This window comes from Tinamus guttatus, unplaced genomic scaffold (assembly GCF_059628265.1).
Source record: "Tinamus guttatus ecotype Peru unplaced genomic scaffold, ASM5962826v1 Tinamus_guttatus_pri_ptg000290l, whole genome shotgun sequence".
NCBI lineage: Eukaryota > Metazoa > Chordata > Aves > Tinamiformes > Tinamidae > Tinamus > Tinamus guttatus.
This window is the reverse complement of record NW_028288824.1, coordinates 198,837-217,239: the sequence shown is the minus strand read 5'-3', so window position 1 is coordinate 217,239 and position 18,403 is coordinate 198,837. Positions and strand designations below refer to the sequence as shown.

The window sequence follows — 18,403 nt, the reverse complement described above, 5'->3', positions numbered from 1 at the left end:
CAAACAACCCTCCCTGACTCAAATGTTTGCAAACATAAGGGTAGCTAAAATCATGCTAGAGGATCGATCATACTAGAGGTCTACCTTGTTCACTATCCTGTCTCTGACAGTGGTGTAAAGCAAAAGTCTCATGGAGGGGTGGGTAAGAGATCATGTCAAGTATGTGAAGTGGAGGAAACTTATTTTAAGCACCTTCCTAGCTCCTAATCACTCGAGGCTCAAGAAATTCCTTACAAGAAGTAGTGTCTCCATATTCAGTAGTCTGTGATGGATTTCTCTTCCAGAAACTTTCCCAATCTTCCTTGGAAATGTGTACCTTGTTGACATTTAGTGTCCACAACATCTGTAGCGAAGACTAATTTGCTTATGTGTTCCTATTACCATAGTAATAGGAACAGTCAGTATTCAGTGAGTCAGTGCCACAGGGAATGAAGGAGGAAAATCTGATAGTGCAAGAAACTCACATGTTCAGAGTAGAGCAGGACAAGACTCTGCATTGCCTGATTGCAGAAGACACTAAACTTCAAAAAATGTGGCAAAGAGGCAGACAAAGTGTTGGAGAAAGGGAGACTGCGACACCAGTTGGTCATCGACAAGACTCGTTTATTAATCTTTCCAAGCTGCCTTTTATATATTCATTAATTAGCTTCATGCATATTGCAAAGCTTTAGCTCACGATTGGTTGCTAGGGGGGTTGCTATGTCCTGGCCGCATAGGCTCTTTCCCAGCTCTGCAAAGTTGTTTACCCGAAACGGCTAACTACTCTTTCCCACATAGCTCCCCATTCCCAGCCGGCCAAGGACAACTCACTAACACTCCCCAGTACATTATCAGCAAGGCGCAGGTGGTGCAGATTCCTAGCACAGTGCAGATTCCCAGCACAGCATCCCTCTACAATTCCCCCTTTTTTCTTTTGCACTAATCAAGCCTTGCTGGTAAGTGAGAATACTTTATGTCTAATACATGCAAAACCAGAATACCTTATGTCTAATACATGCAAAAGCACAGCCAAAAACTACAAGGCATAAACAATAAAACAACTAGTAATATTAGCCGTGATTTACTAATACATGCACCCATTCCCAAGTCCGTGTTGGCCTGCAAGGTCTTTCCAGTCGAGAGTCCGACGTCCTGCTGAGCAGCTTTCGTTGTCTATTGATCTGCTGATGGGCAGTTCAAGGACTCTTGATCATTTCAACGCCAAGGTTTTACCAACCGCCTGGAGCTGTAAGGTGTCCTCGATCTCCAAGCCATTCCTCTATAAGTCCTCCTTTTTTCTTTTGCACTAATCAGGCTTTATGAGTATGCAAGGATAGCATTCGCCTTAAGCACGCGAAGGCACAGCTGAATAAGCATAGGACAAAAAGCATAACAATCAAAAGCATCAGTCCTGTCTTAAGCGAGGATTTCAGTCACCCACCAATACCCAATAAATCAGTTAACCCATCCAGCCCAAAGAAGCCCACGTCTTTCTGTATCTCCTGGGTGTGTTCCATCAGCTGTTGGATTTGCTGGTGGATTGCCTTAGAGTGGTCTTGCAGGTCCATACAGCACATTTCTTCAAAGTCTTCACGGCCGTGCCCATGGGCTAGCAGGAGGAAGTCGGTGGCCGCTCTGTTCTGAAGCACTGCATGTTGTACCTGTGACCCCCCGAGACTGCCAGCACCTGAGTTCTCTCACGGCAGACCATGTGAGCCACCGCTTCCAACCGAGGGGTCACACTCTTGCACGGTTGAACTGAGAAGATCCATTCTAAAACCGCAATCTAGCTGGTTCTTATTTTGTGTAGCTGCAGTAGCTTCCCTATCTCAAGGACACACTGTCCTCTACTTTACCTCTGCCTCACTCAGGCCCTGTGCACTAACTCCATCTGGCTATGTCCTTTCTCCATTAGCCAGGTTTGCACAATACTCTCCACACTTCCCCCGTTTTCTTTTTGGGCTATTAAACTCGCATTCCATTCTTGGTTGACTATTCGCGTAAGCATATTTTGCAAGCATTTAAAGATACATGGTACAAGGAGTATAATCATAATAAGCACGATCCCTATGGTAATTAAATGTTGCACAGCTGAGGTTAGCCATGGGCCCAAGCCAAGACCTTTTAACCAATTATCAAGGCCGAATCCTGTATCTGTTTGCAAGTGTGTAGTTAAGTCGCGCAATGTCTCCAACTGCTTATGTATGGAATTTGAATGATCAGAAAGGTTCATACAGCACATCCCTTCCAGTTCCTCACACCCATGACCATGTGCTAGCAACAGGAAATCAATAGCAGCTCGATTCTGCAAGGTAGCATGACGAACCGAATCAACATCTGTTAACAGCCCTGAGAGAGCTAGTGACGTGGCATTTGTTTGTTTTGCCAGACAACATCCTAATTTTCTTAATGTCGCCAGCGCTTTTGCTGCCGCTACCCTCGGGGCGAGAAAGGATGCTACAAATGTTCTTTCGCGGGACCAAAAATCGGCGTTATCATCACAGTCACCTTGAAACGCGTGTGTCATTCTTTTTATCCTATGGCTCTTACGGTGCTGTTCTAGTATCATTGATGTGTTCGGCGTGAGCAGCCTTAGCCGCCCAAGCGTGCACGGGCCTCCCTCTATTTTGGAAGGAATTCCTGCCCACGCCCTGTCCCCGCATATTAAAAACACTCCTGGTGGTAAGGCAATCGGTGTGTTGGATGACTTGGATACGTTCTCCGAGGTTTTGTTACACCAAACGGTATTGTTACCCCATGTGGCATTGACTGACACAGGTAATGATTGGTTCCAACCTGTTCCCCGGTACACACTTGTCCAATTGAACCGTAGGCATGCATCAGCCTTGATTGACCCCAATAATTCTAACTCTTGGGGTTCTAAGGGAGCGCGCGGAAAATGCGGTACGATCGTATCCCAACTATCCACGTAATTACGTGAATTGTTGCTTTGACAACCGAAAGCTTTCGTAGGGCAGGGCCAATCATCTAAAGGTACTCCCACTAAGCATGTGGAAAAAGGGTTTCCGGGTGAAGCTAGGGCCAAGCATATGGCCTCCTGCCCAGTCTGATTTGCAAGGGTGACCCATATATTTTGTTTTGGTTGAGCAGGTACCCATATGGCTCTACCCCAGCATGTGCACAACACTAGAATCAGTACAGTACGAAACATTTCTACATTCCAGCGCGCAAGGTAGTCTTCTCCCCCTTTTTTCTTTTGCCACTGCATGATGAGGGCAAACACCGAGATTGGGTTGGAGACGTCCATGAAGTGTATTGGGAATTCAGAGCATTCCTTCCATTGCGACATTCTCCTGTGTGCACTGATATGATGTATTGAGTAGGCTATATGGATTCAGGTCTGTCCAGTTGCTTTGAGGAATACCTAACACCAGTGCATCAAATTGATCTGCTGTCCCACAAAGCCAACAACTCTTAATTTGGGTATAATTAACAATACGCCTAAGCAGCATAACATATCCATTAGCGTTAAAAGTAGCATCAGCTCCTATAATAGCGTTAAAAGCAACATTACCTCCTAAAAGCCACAATATACAGCTAATAATGACAGTAACACTTCTTCCTCCCATGTTGTTCTTCCGCAGCCTCACGCCTTCCACAGTTAGGGTACCAGCTGCTTGTCTGCTACGTCTGATGTATGCAAGTTTGCTTCCAGCCAAGGTCTCACCCATTTTGCTGGCACCCATCTGGTTCCAGTATCTGTAACAACACAAGCATACCCTTTCCCCAGGTTATCAAGTCCAAAGGTCCCGTCCATTTTCTGCTTTCAAACAATTCTTCCACAAACACTTCTTCCACATTATCCACCCTGTGACCATAGTCACTCAAGCTTCACATGGAATTGTTTAGGTGTTAATATTACATGCCCTAAACATGATGCAGGTAGGCGAGTGATTGCACATTGGTACATTAGACGGAGGAAGTTACAGAAAAGGAAGGGAGTCTAGTTCTACAAGAATATATATACAGAAAATATTGCAGTTACAATAGTAAGTAATTGAGTATAACAAACTTTGTATCCACCCCGTGACTCCAGTTACCATTGTATATTGAAATTTAGTCTCAAATTAGAGTCTTAGTACTTGGGACATCGATTGGGTCATCCACCTGTAAAGGGGTATAAGCGGTGAACTGAATCATCTTTACGTTAATAGCTTTCATTATAGTAGATTTTATACAGGGTATTGCTATACTTAGGATAATTATCATCACAATGAACATCACCACATATTCTATCAAACTGAATCCAACCAGTGATACCAAATCCAAACCAACTAAACACCTTCGCCAGCCAGCTAGTGTTCATTGATTCTCAGAGTTCATGGGTGTCTTTTGCCACCTGTCGCATCTTCTCTGATTGGATATCCAGGTCCTGTGTAACATTAGGGATATAAATGCTGCAGTCGGTACTGGAGAGGTTTAGGTAGCCACAAAGTCCATTTTAGCATAACAGCATCAAGTCCAGTGCCATCCGGTACTGAAGAGTCATTTTTGATGTGGCTTGTAATTGATGATTGAGCAACTGTATACTAGTATCGGTGGCATTAGCTAATTTTTCTACTTGATAGGCTAGCTTACTTAACCATAATCGCATTTGTAAGACCAAATCCAAAAAAAAAAAATCCTTCCATCTAAGACAGATCTTGGGAAGTACGGCAATCATTACGAGGCACAAAGTCTTCACTTACTGATTTATATTTTATGCTGCAATTATGGCACAGCCTATTTTTAGGGAAATGTAAACTGGCCAATAGTGTCTGACCCAATTGTGTTGTTCCCAATTGGAGCAATTTATCACATTTTAGCAATACCACAACACTGGCTTGTTTGATACTGAACCGAAATATGTTCCACTATGTCATGGTCCTCAGGATGCAATAGTATGGTGAAAAAACAATCTTTTAAATCGATTATTAAGATGTCCGAATCATTTTGAAAGGTTCTCTGTTTCCATTTCTATTTATGTTTGCATAGCTTCAATTTGGTTTCCTCTCTGTCCAAGGATACAAGTCAGAGTACAGCTCACAGTCCTCCACCGGTGGGGTGGGTGGGCGGGGGAGGTGGGGGGGGAACACCATAGTCTGAGTTATTCCTGACTTTACCGTTTTCAAATTCTGGACTTACTTGTTGTGCTTATTCAGCCCTCTCTGCTGATATATATGTTACACAATAAAGATCTAAAAACCACAGATACAAACAGCACAAACACAATTTCCATCCAGTGGCACGACCTCACGTAGCTGTGCACTCCACTAGTGAGTTCCACTGTCTCAATTGCCTGATCCCATCCTCGCTGCCAATTAGGTTGCGAATGGGTTTGGGATTCGACAATAATCACACAGAACAAAGTGGCTACGGCTATTCAGGTGAAAGCACGTTAAAGAAGCAAAGTATGACTAATTACTCGTGAGGTAATACTTGTCGGCAGGACACTGAGCCTGAACATTCTCTTGAGTTGGCAGATGAGAGGGTTGCTGACAGGCTCCTAATGCGGCGGGCGTCCCCGCAGAGACAACGTGGGCCTCAGTGTTAGGAGTCTCACCCCTCCTTTCTCTCTGCACTGTCTGTTTATGCCCGGTGCATCCTGCCACGTAGGGCCAGTACGTGCCAGCAGGCAGACCAGGGGGCGGACAAACTCCGCCTTCAGTCACATAACCTTCCCTCCTGGGTGCGCAGGTGCGCATGTCAGTAAATTGTCCCAGTCGTCAGTCTGAGGGTCCTGCCTTTCTCATCTCCCTCCCTCTCGGGTGTTTGACCTTCAAACTAATTTAGAGGATGTTTGCAGTTAAGTTGGCTACAAGCCCGGTCAAGCAGCCGCCTTCAACTGCTTTCGAAGGAGGTCGGCTGTGAGCCTGGCTGAGCAGCCGCCTCCGCGCTCCTTATCTCTCAGCCTGGGTAGGCAAACATCTTCTTTCTCAGGGTCTTGGATTCTGTTTTGTACAATAATTTTATGACTCTACAGATCATACAAATTTCCACCTTTCAACCATACCTCGTGTCGGCATCAATATACAAAGGATACAACACATAATAGAGATGAACATAGCAAATAGAAATAATAGCCCTAATAACGGTTTCTGTCCTCACTTAAAGCATTACAATTCTTCAACCCCCACTTTACAAGACAGATCAAATTCCTCTGCACCTCCCTCCTGGCTTTCATCAAGCCTTCAGCAACATAAGTTTCCTTGATCTCATTCGCCTTCTCTTCCCCAGCCCCCCTTTCTCCTTTTTTTTCAAGGCGATCTAACAAGCGGAAGCGGGGGCACAGACGTTGTAGGCGCCGCAGGTGCCAGCACAGAGGCAGGCACGGGCGGGGGGGGTTGGCGATGGATCTCCAAACACCAGCGGTTTTCAGTGGCGTGGTGGTCCCGGTCCTGAAGTGCTCGCAAAGGCGGACATGACTCCGGCGGCCACTTTGCTTTTGGCTTTCACATCGGATTTGAATACTAGGTGGGGCTCGGCTTTGAACCCATTCTCTCTGCACCAGATCAAAAGCTTGCAGAGGGTCTGTTCTTCAGTAGCTTGCTCCAGGGATTGCACGAGCCTATTCACCAAATTTCCGTAGGACTCCCGCAATCCCTGCTTCACCATCGTAAATGATGGGGCCTTTTGTTCTGACAGCACTAAAAACAGCGCCTGCTTCCACGAAGCATTATACATGGGCATCGAGTAGGTTAGCTGAGTCGCGGGGTCACCATAGAGATCCCATCCCATAAGCATCTGCACAGTCACACCACACAATGGATCTCCCGAGATGTTACGTGCGTTCACCACCTTTTGGATTTGTTTCTCCCACTCCCGTTCCCATAACAGATATTGCGCGGGAGTGAGAGGGACCTTCGCTATCATTACTTCTCGCCACGTACAACCCAAGTCCTTAGCCGTTTGGCTACCCGCAATGGTGGCATCGCAGAGGGAGTCCTCTATCTCCTGCCACTCAGTGGCACTATACATAAGTTCCAGAGTTTGCAGATGTCCCATCTCTTGTGCCCATCGTAACAACTCGTAGAGTTTCTTCATACTCACAGCCGCCTCTCGCTTGGCGAGAATATACAATAGCAGCTGTGTTGCCGCCCCCCAGTCCATGGTTAAGGCGGTCTTCGCGGAGGGGCCCCCTTTTGAGCACCCCCGGACCTACGCCTTTGCGCCCGGTCCCGGCTTGCAGCTAGCATGCACTCACCGCCGCCTCTCGGCTCCCCGACCTCCCGTCACCGTCTTCAAGGCGATGTTTTGAGGCCGTCCCACACCGTTGTGCCAGGTCCCCCGAATACCCTGGTAACTCTTTCTTTAAGTCAATTCCCTGTACGTTACATTGTTGTAAGGTACGGGTAAATAATTCATACGCCACTTGCCTATCCATTCCTGATGTCAGCGCGCTGTTGCAGCTCTCCAGGCTCCGGTGGCGCGTATGGCCCGAAACCATCTATATGATCTTCGGGGGTGCCGTCTTTCCAGCGTTTGCTCGGCGGATTTGCACCGTCCTGGCTGCAGAGGACCCAACTCCTACTTTCTCCACCGTGGTGCGTCCTCCTTTTTTCTTTTCAGTCCGGGAGGATTCAGTCCTTTGCTATATCACGTCGGGGTCACCATTTGTTGGAGAAAGGGAGACTGCGACACCAGTTGGTCATCGACAAGACTCGTTTATTAATCTTTCCAAGCTGCCTTTTATATATTCATTAATTAGCTTCATGCATATTGCAAAGCTTTAGCTCACGATTGGTTGCTAGGGGGGTTGCTATGTCCTGGCCGCATAGGCTCTTTCCCAGCTCTGCAAAGTTGTTTACCCGAAACGGCTAACTACTCTTTCCCACATAGCTCCCCATTCCCAGCCGGCCAAGGACAACTCACTAACACTCCCCAGTACATTATCAGCAAGGTGCAGGTGGTGCAGATTCCTAGCACAGTGCAGATTCCCAGCACAGCATCCCTCTACAACAAAGAGCTATAGGTTACACTGAGTGAAAACATAGAGTCCACAGTCCATACATAAACTAGAACCTTTCAAATGGTTTGAAAACTGTCCAGAATGATCTTTAAACAAATATAATCCCAATAGAAGCACTGTATTCCAAACCATCTTCCCTACCTTGAAAGTCATACAGGTGAAGAAGTGAAGCCAGTGACATCTGAGAAAAAACAGCAGCCTTTCCCTCTACTACAAAGTTGTGGAATCTGACACTGAATATGTGAACAACTCAGGTTGTCCCAGCTGGAGTTCTGACCCAGTGATACCTCTTCAAAATATTTTGTCCCAGTTATCCACACTTTAGATATAAAACAAGAGAAATTTGGAACAAGTCAGTGATGCTACACTGAAAGAGCATAATCCAGGCCGAAGCTCGTCTATGGACACCACAACCCAAATCCAAAGACAGTAGAGGAAATAAAAAGCATTTTTATGGCATAACTCTTCTGAGTTCAGGTATCTACTGTAAAGTTAGCAATGATCACCCAGAAGTGCCTGTTTCCCTCCACTGAATATAAAGAAAGTTTAGCTCACCAGCACAGAAGATTCATTTAGTGTTAGATGTCTTTGACTGTTTCACAGATGACAAAACTGAAACATGGTAAAGATTAACTAAGCAATCATCCAGCTAGAACACAATATAGCTCAGCAAAGCACCTACATTACATTCCTTTATACTGGAGAGCACTTACAATGTCCCACAAATGCAATGATAACCTAAGGCAAAATAGAAGTTTGCCTAAAATCTTTGTTTCCTCTGTTTAATGTTTTCTTTTTTGCTCTTTTTTTTTTTTCAAGAACGACCTTGAGAGTTGCTCTTTCCATTAACTTTGTGAAAGAAGCATCAGTTTTAATAGAGCTTGACATGTTTAGCAGCCAATATAAACTATGCCTTCACTTTGGTCCATTTTCCTTCAGAGGACTTTATGGGGGAATTACATGCTTCTCATTTCTCTCAGTGTGATGCAGTTATATCCTGTAGGGCTTTGTATTACATGTGCACATCACAACACATTTGGCTTCCTTGACAATAATATATCTTGGTCTGGAAGAAAAAATGGACCATTGCATGACTCATTTTAACTTTGTACACTGGGTTTATTCCCTTTGTAAACTTTATATAGATGACTCCAGAATTAGCTGTAAAATGCCAATGTGAAATATTTTTTCCTGACATTTACAGTAATTTGAGCTCTGAGTGAGTCCAAAATTTATTGGCTGAAGTCAACTTGTCTGTTGTGAAGCATAATAGGTCCCTACATTGATCCAGAAACTACAATTTGTTTATTCAAGATTTGCCTCTCTGGAATGAGAAAAATGAGTATTCTGCTTTTTATCAAGTTTTAATTGCAGGTCTCAATCTTGTTGCTACTCTACAGCTTCATCTGTCACAGAACCAACCATAATTTCTAGCAGTCTTAACAGGGAGATGGGAAAATCAGCATGCATACACACAAAGCTTTCAGCTTCTCAATAGAGCTGAAAGGTTTCCAAGAAAATGTAACTTGTTTGACTTTTGCATCTACAGACAAAGCTAAGGTAGTTGGTATAACTAGTCGAATAGCTGTTAGGATGAGCCTGGTCCTTTGCTGTAGCTACAGCAAAACTCACCATATATAAACATCAAGCCTCCCCTCAATAACAGTGAAAGGAGGAAGCCTCGAGGAGAGCTTAATTTTCATGCTATTGTTGTCCCTTTACTATTATCTTTTTCTAAGAACTTAAACTTATGATCCAAGTGGTAATGACAGAGAGTGAGCTTAGTAAAGACATCATATACATATGACTTCCTAGGTATACTGATACTTCAAAACTGTTAAAATCTTTTTTTTTTCTAGAGAAATCTTAGAAAGGTAATCAGATATATCTTCTTGTAATCTTTGCCTGAGTTTCTAGAAAGGCTGAAACAATTCTCAGAAAGATAAAGTGCTTTCCTGTTGTTCTGTGTTGTTGATCAGCAAATATACACTCCATGAAGCTAATGTCTATATAGAGAGATAAGATAAATATATAGAAATACAAAGATGGAAGGTGATATGATATGATTCAGATCCTGGGTGAATCAAATGCACAGTAATATTAAAGTCGTATTGAGCAGACCTCGTCTCCCAAGTTTAGACACTGAAGCTGCAGAATATAGAGAGACTTGTCTTGAACTTGACAGTTCCAAAAGTTTGACTGTTCTTAATGACTTAAGTAGACATTGAAGGAAGAGTTAAATGGAAAACCATCAAGCATAAAGAAATGTCTTTTGAGAAAGGATTTACAGAATGACTGAATAGATGGATGTTGGCTGATTCTAATCTGCATATAAGGTGAAGGCAGAGGGGAAAGGGACTAACAATCAACAGTAATTTGCCTGATAATAGAAAATTAAAGAACTGGAGAGAAAAGCAGCAGCCTGCAAAATTCATGCGGATTTGGATCTGCTGTATAATTAACCACAATAATTAAACCAAAAAAAAATTAAATGAATGACATCAAATTAGACAAAGAATTCTGAACTATGCAGTAGTTCAGAAATGGTGGCTTAGATAATGGGATAATAGTAGTTCAGAAACTCAAAAAATGGTGGCTTTAGATAATGGGAAGAAACTTTAAAGGCCAGCAAACTATGCATAAGCTGAACACTAAAAATTTTTGATATGATTAGACAAGCATCTGTAACTTTACAGACAGTGCAGGTTATAATGAGATAATGAAATGAAAACGATGTACAATATGCTTGCCTAGAACAAAACCACCATACAAACATATACATCAGGGATGAGTTTGAATGACAGTCAAGAAGTAAAAGAAGGATTAGAGTTTTGTGCCCTGAAAGGATCTCTAATTATATGCTAAAGGTGACATGTATGAACATCTTATACCGTTTTGGATGGTGAATACGAATGTTCAGCTCCTCTGATAACTAGGCTGACATATCATACTGTTGGGTAGGTGCATTCCTGCACAGTTTCTATTCCAACTGAGGCAAAAAAATGTTGAAAGTGTGCTTTTTACTAGTATATATGCAAAGATCTAATTTACAGACAAGAAGATAACTCAAGGCCAGGGAAGAATTCCTGGGCTTTGTAGAATACATTGTGTGGGAATCACCGAAGGAGCAGGGGCTTAAGGTTTAGGACCAGAAGCCAGAAGCCATTTTATTGAGCATCAGGTCAAACATATATTCTCTGAGTATGTGAGCATACACTGTCCATGCGCTCCCTCCCCCTGCCTCTAGCCAATTCCTTGACTCTATTGCTATTTGGATCCAATCTTGCTAACAGACAACAGGTAACCAACCAGATATTGGTGAGCCCGGCCTGTGTTTTAGGTTTCTCTATCTGCTAATCTGTTATTCCTAACTTTCACAGTTTATCTCTCCTAACTTTCACTGTTCCCACAGCTTCCCACAGTTTCTCAAGGTTTCTCAGTTTCCCACAACATTGTATTAGTGTTCACTTTTGAGTATTTGTTCACAGTATTTCATACTAGGACAGACAGTCCCAAGGGACCAGAAATAAATTCCAGATGAAATATATACTTCTTATGTATTGGAGATGAAAATTTCTGTGATCTGTAGAGTCATAACAATCTCCCATGGGAAGCAGAGGCCAGACCCTGAGGAAAAATATGTTTGCCTGCCTGGGCTGAGCGATAAGGAGCACGGATGCAGCTGCTCATCCCAGTTCACAGGCAGACCCCCCTGGAAACCTGTTGAAGCCAGCCGCTCGGCCGGGCTTGTAGCCAACTTAACCACAGACGTCTTCCAAACTAACTTTGGAGGCCAAACACTCGGAAATGAGGAAGAAGAGGAGGAAGGCAGGACCCTCGAATTGAGGGCTGGGACCCTCGACTGGTCGACTGGTGTGCGTGCCTGTGCACCCAGGGCGGCGGGGGGGGGGGGGGGGGGGGGGGGGGGGGGGAAGAGTTGCGCAACTCGAGGCGGAGTTTGTCCGCCCCCTGGCCTGCCTCCTGGGTCGTACTGACCCTACGTGCCAGGATGCACCGGGCATAGAGAGGACAGTGTGGAGAGGGAGGGGGTGGAAAAGAAACTCCTGACTCTGAGGCCTACGCTGTCTCCGCGGGAGCCGGTCAGCAACTCTCTCTCTCTCTGATCTGCCAGCTCGAGAGGATGTTCGGATCCAGTATCTCGCCAGCAGGTATCACCTTGTGAGTAGTTATCCATACTTTGCTTCTTTTATGTGCAAATAAAAGAAGCTTGATGAATAAATGAAGCTCGACCTGAATAAATGCTCGATGTAGTCACCTCGTTCTCACGTGATTATTGCCGAATCTCAAGCCCATCCAGAACACCTTATTACAAGAACTTTTAGAAATTACAACTACATAGACACATTTGTGCAATACTTCCCATTATCATTTACCTGTTCTATAACGTTAAAATAGAAATGGCTGTAGTCCTTTTAGTGTGGGCTGAGAGCTGTGGACCAAGTTTTGAAGTATTGTGAAGCTATGTATTGCAGAGCCCAGATCAGGTCTTGAGGAGATCCTACATATTTAACAGAGGTCACAAAGAATGATTTTATTTTTTTTGTGAGTTAGAAACAGAAAGAGATATTGAGATTCCAAATAGTACAAGGTGTAACTGTAGCAGATAAAATAAATAATTTTTCCAGACCCTCTTTTCTGGAGAAAATGAAACCACTTCACATTATGAACAAAAGACTTTGGTTTGCCTATATTCATTCAAAACTGAGAGTTATTTAGTAGGAATAGAGATTGTGTTGACAGTTGTTCCCTCCAGAGAAACATGAAACAGTGTGGAAGATTGTCTGTCTGGTTATGCTTCTGCTATGCAAAAGTGTTGAAAGAAGTTACCTTGTAGACATTGCTGTCTGTTCACTTCATTTTCTGAACTGGATTTTTCTGTCCAGTATTCCCTACAGGCAAATACTCCTTTTACCTTTAATGCAAGTACTATACTTCATGTTGATTCAGCTTTCTTTTAGGCCACTCTGATAATACGACTTTTGCTATTTAATGATTTTCTTTGAACAACACTTTTCACAGAATTGGCCACTACTAACTGAAAGTCACAAAATCACAGAAAGGTTGAAGATGGAAGTCAGGGGAGATCATCTAGTCTGGCCTCCCTGCTCGAGCAGGGTCACCTGGAACACATTGTGTCTAGGCAGGTTTTGAACATCTCCAGAGAAGGAAACTCCACAACTTCTCTGGGCAGTCTGTTTCCGTGCTCTGTCACCCTCAGAATTATTACACTGCAGTTGGGATTGTGCTTATCCCCTCCTTTCTGATTATCATCTTCTGTAGCAGTCTGATGGATAATTAAGGATTTGACCTTCTATTCTTCTGCATTGGTCTCACATATTTTCACTCCTAAAATTTAGCAGAACTCTACCTCTCATCCTCATTTTTGATGGAATGGGGAAAGAAGAAGCAACTAAAACATTTTCATAACTATATGGTAACCTCCATTCATCTATCTAAAATATGTGTATCATCAATCTTACGTATCACAATTCTAAACATCAACCTGTTTTTCTATATAGCCCTTTATTATTTTTGTGTAGGAAGTGATCTTTCTGATTTCAATTACTTCTTTACCATTCATGGTTTTAAAGGTATCCACTATCAGCTGTACTCCTCCTGCCTTTTATGTCTTCTCATCTGAAAAGTATTAAAGAGGTCCTATCATCCTTCTCTGCCCTGTCTGTAACTTCTTATCTAGAAGTGCCTTATACTCACACACTCCATTACTATTACTTTCTTGCTGTGGTAACAATGAAAAATATTTCTAAACATGGCAATTGATGGCTTAGGAAAGAGGACCCGTAGAAAAATATTCAAAATGTTTCATAAAGAGTCTGTTGCCCTGTCCTGACTGTGGACCACTTTTCCACAGGTAGACACTTTTCCTGTTTTTTTTAGGAAAGAGTTGTAGAGACCTTGAAAAAAAGGGACATAAACTCAATCTATATGTGGTTAATCTGATGCATAATCAAATTAAACATTTCTAGTTCAGTGGAGTCTAATACAAAGTACAACATATATATTTCCATGTTTAGTAAACTACCGCTCATTACTTTCAAATGGCAGCTGGATCATTCTGGGTATTGGATTGGTCCACTTATTTTGTTCCCAGACATATCCCTCTTCCTTTATTGTAAAGTCAAATTATTACAGTCAATGTGTTTGCTATGCTAGTTGCCCTTCTCTGTGGGAAGTGAAAGGTCTAACACATATGTAAGTTCTGTTCCTTTTGCTATTTCCTGCCCCTCTTCTAAATCCATAGCTACCCTACCTACCTTCAAAGAAAGTAGAGAAATAGATCAGAAAGTGTATTGATAAGATTTCTGCAGGACACTTAAACCAGTCTCCTCTGCTCTGGAATTGCAAAAAAGTTTTTAAATTTATAACAGAGGGATGGCATATCCCTTCTCAGAGAGAAACCTGCAATCTGCTATTGTTGCTCCAGGAATGAGTTACGAGAAGAAGCCTCAAGATTGAGTAGAGATGAAGGTTAATTCTAAGGGTGCTAAACTGTTTAAAGGTGAAGGTAGATAGAGAAAAAAGAAATACAGTACGCAAGTCATCGTAGATATCTTTTCTCTCGCTATGTATAACTCTGTAACTTTATAGATCCCTAGAACATATGCTCTGATGAAATAAGAGCAGAATGTTTTCCCTTCTGAGATGCTATGGGAGGAGTTAATATTAGGAAACTAGCTGTTAACGAATACATTAAGGCAAATCTGAGATGATTACGATCTCTAATGTTTGTGTATCCTACCAGATTACACAAATTAATCGAATCACAAGATTATCTTTTACTTTTAAGAGCCAGATAACTTCTTTAGCATATTTTATCATTCCTTCTCCTCTGTAAGATTTCTCACAGATTTAATGGCCCAGTTGTAAATCTGGTGTAAAATCTGCCTACCTCCAGTTATGTCACCCTGGCTAAGCAGGTAATATTTGACCCAGTACTTTGTTCATGCATGCACACAAAGTCAAACTTACATGGGAGTGAAGTCATCAGGCAAGATCACGACAGATGACTGAGAGGATGCAGCAGAACGAAGGCCTCCACAGCAGTTCCATGAGCTTTAATGGTTCTGTTTAAAACTTACTCCTTTCCAGACAGATTATCTGGCAGATAGGACTGCTGCTGTGATAACACATAAATTTCCCAGCAGCAACAAGGACTAGAAAGATTGGGCCTTCAAACATTGAAAAAAAAAAAAAAAAAAAAAAAAAAACCCAAAAAACAGTTATACTGTTTCAGAAAAAAAGGGCATCTTCATTAGTAAAATGCTACTAAGTTACTAGCAGGTAAGATAGATGCAGGTTATCCTCTTCAATATAGGTACTATAAGTTAAATATTCAAGTTTGAATTAGACACTGCTCAAAATTCTGATCTCAGGACTTTGGTATTCAGCTTTTCCTTTTTTCTCACTTTCCTCAAAACCTCTTGTCTTTCCTTCGTATTGTCCCCTTTTTTTTGTGTTGTTTGTTGTTGTTTATTTGTTTTAATGCTTGGAACTCCCTTTTTCTGCATCCCTCCATGTTGCAGAGTTAGTGACTAAGTTTCCAGAGCCAAAATGCTCCCTTTCCCTTAACCCATGATGTTCTGGATGTGCCACCTACATTGTGCTTGAGTATATGCTTGAGTATAAGGACCATCCTCCTTATTTCAGTCTTTCGAAAAGAGCAATTATACGTGTGCATCTGTAGAATGAGACAGCCATTTGATTTCACATGTCCTGTCAGAAATCACTGTCTGCTCTGAGTGCTTATTTTAAGGGCCCTGATATACCTCTCCATAGCAAGGGAAAATTATTGAGGATCCTAACACCCTGTGAGATGGAATTGGGAGAAGATGAACCAGTCTGGTCTGTCACTATTTACATTACCACTAACTTGCATAGAAAGAGTAGTTTATAGAACTTCAAAGACTGAAAAAAGCCTGAAATAGTCACATGTAAAAAAATATTTGAAAATATAGGAATTCAAATAGTAATTGCAAAGGGACTTGGACAAGTCATCCATTATATTTCCATGCAAACTTAACTTCCTAACTGCCTGAATCACTTTTAAAAATATGTCTTTTCCTCTTATTGGGGCGACCTTTTAGACACAGAATGCTAAGAAATGTATCAGCATTCCAGGCAGTTTCCTGGAACAGTGACAACCAAAGCAGAATAAAACTGAGATTTGCTCCTTGTTTAGACTGGTACCTCTACAGTTTATCTCTGTTCAAAGAGGATAAGTCTCCAACTTGCTCCTATCGATAGTGAGATCTCATGTATAGACTCATTGTAAGCCTGTTGCAGTTATTTTTTTTTTATGCTCTTTTGCATGATGGAAGCAGTTTTGCATGCAGATATGATGTATATAAGCAAAAGTATAGATGAGATCATAGGTTCATACCCATAACCAAGTTCCTACAGTTTAACATATTAACACACATCATAACTTTGCTTATGTAAGTCCTCAGCAAAGGTAAGATAATAAAAGGTCTTTAAGATAATGTTCGTTATAACTCATCTGTTGCAGACGCATAATGTGCACAGGGAATGCTACGGAATCTCAGCTGATGTCCAGTTACCTGATGAGCTGCAGGAACTTGACTGAGTTTGCTCCCTGCAAGTGGCAAAGGTATCATCAAAGCAAATTTCTATGTAAATACAAAACGAGCAGCCTCACAGAACAGGATTTGATTGAAAATGACTTAGCAGTCCTCATGTCAATCGGAAGTATAATAATGTTAAAATGTAAATCATGTTACCAGTCTTGCCAGTGAATGGCCTTTAAGCTTATTGATTACATTGGTTTATGTGATAATAAAAGTACAAACACATGCACACATCTTTTGCAAATAAGAAAAAAGTCATTTGTCTTAGGCTATCTCCTTTGTGCTTTCACAGCAATTCAAAAGTCATAATAAATAATAGGAAAACAAAGTGTTTGCAAACTGTTTGGAAGACCTTGGAAAAGTTGCCAGATTTCTCTTTGATGCATTTTTAGAACTGGGTAGGAAACATTCTAAATACTGTGAGAGCCTAGAATTTTTGGTGGAATGAAAAAGACTTGACTTTAACTATTAATCATTTGAATTTTATCTACTACTAAGGGCTTAGAATCTGTATTATTGCAAGCATAAGTTCTTATCTAAAAAGATATTTTGAAACCCCAATGTATTTTTTATAATTCAGAAAGCTGATTTTGACTTTCAATATTACTACATAGATGTTATATGCAATATATGTATTATATAGATATTATATATATGTAATATATGTAAGTACGTTTTTCAATTGAAAAGATAAGTAGATCCTTTCTGTTAAAATATTTAGTTTTAACATCTGAGTGTTCTTTCTCATGAGGAAGTGAGAAACTCATTGACAAGAGACTCTGATCATCTCTCTGCCTATAAAATGGGGATAACCTCAGTTTTCTTTTCTTTTTGAAGTTTCTCCTTGTGAGCTTTGAAAGAGAGAAGTACGAAATGTAGGTATGTGTTTCATTTTTTGTATTGTAGGCAGTTCATCCGTCATTCCAAGATCCAGGTCTATGACAAATGTGACATACATTCCCAGAAGTCATCCATGGTGAGATACCTGCTGGCACATACCCTGGACCAGGGCGGTGGGTGGACCTGGCACAGGCACCGCCTCCATTCGCTGTCATTCCAATCTATCTCAGTGGGGATCTCTTCTTGTTCTCAGCCTGAGGGAACTTCCCTCTCTCTATCCAGATCAGGTGCCACTGCTGTATAGATGCAGGTACCTTCCAAAAGGGCTTAAGATTAAAATTCAGCTACCCTCAACAGGTCATATTCTCATGTCAGGAGCTGAATCTCCATAAAGTCAAAGGAAAAATGGGCTACCTACTCCAGAGATGCAATCCAGGTACTACGACTACTTCTTTCTACTCCACAGATATATGCAGACCCATTTTTCCAGCAGCTCGCTTGAACACAGGTCCAGTGGTGCTTACTTAAGTTATGGTCCACTTAGTGGGTCTGATGGTACATAAGGTGTTTTGAGTCTGTGTAATATAATGCAAATCTGACAGAAGAGTCCATTGCACACTCCTCCTCTCTTCCAGAGCAGACAACAGATATTACCTATGGCAGTGTAGACTGAATCCAGCAACATTTATGCACCTCTAGTCATGACTTACAAACTTCTGCCAGAGAGTAAAGCACTGGAATGCCTTAGGGCAAGTGATGCTTTCTATCCGTGTCTCTTTTTTTTCTTTTCTTTTTTCTTTTTTTTTTTTTTTCTTTCTTTTTATTATCTTATAAAACAGGTTAATCAATGAATTCAAGCAGGTAGTAGAAACTGAGACTTCTGTTTATGGGAAAACTTTTGAGATTTATTTTGGCCATTCGTAAGTAGTGCTGACATCTGAGCTCTGGAAGACTGGAAGAGAAAGAAATGGAAAATGGTCCGATGTGC

General features: G+C 41.9%; 1 protein-coding gene across 1 annotated transcript; it reads right to left on the bottom strand.

The window, feature by feature from the left end:
* Positions 1 to 1,846: 1,846 nt before the first annotated feature.
* On the bottom strand, positions 1,847 to 17,620 carry LOC148594140 (syncytin-2-like). The gene is made up of 2 exons (XM_088527728.1): positions 17,575 to 17,620; positions 1,847 to 2,775 (listed from the first exon to the last, which is right to left on the bottom strand). The coding sequence occupies exons 1-2, from the start codon at positions 17,618 to 17,620 to the stop codon at positions 1,847 to 1,849; spliced, it is 975 nt and encodes a 324-aa protein (XP_088383854.1).
* Positions 17,621 to 18,403: the final 783 nt, after the last annotated feature.

Bases quoted from the DNA above. Each gene is read 5' to 3' on its own strand.
- LOC148594140 (XM_088527728.1), bottom strand. From the start codon at position 17,620: ATGGAGGCGGTGCCTGTGCCAGGTCCACCCACCGCCCTGGTCCAGG. The intron at 2,776-17,574 runs GTATGTGCCAGC...ACCGGGGAACAG, and splicing joins ACCCACCGCCCTGGTCCAGG to GTTGGAACCAATCATTACCT.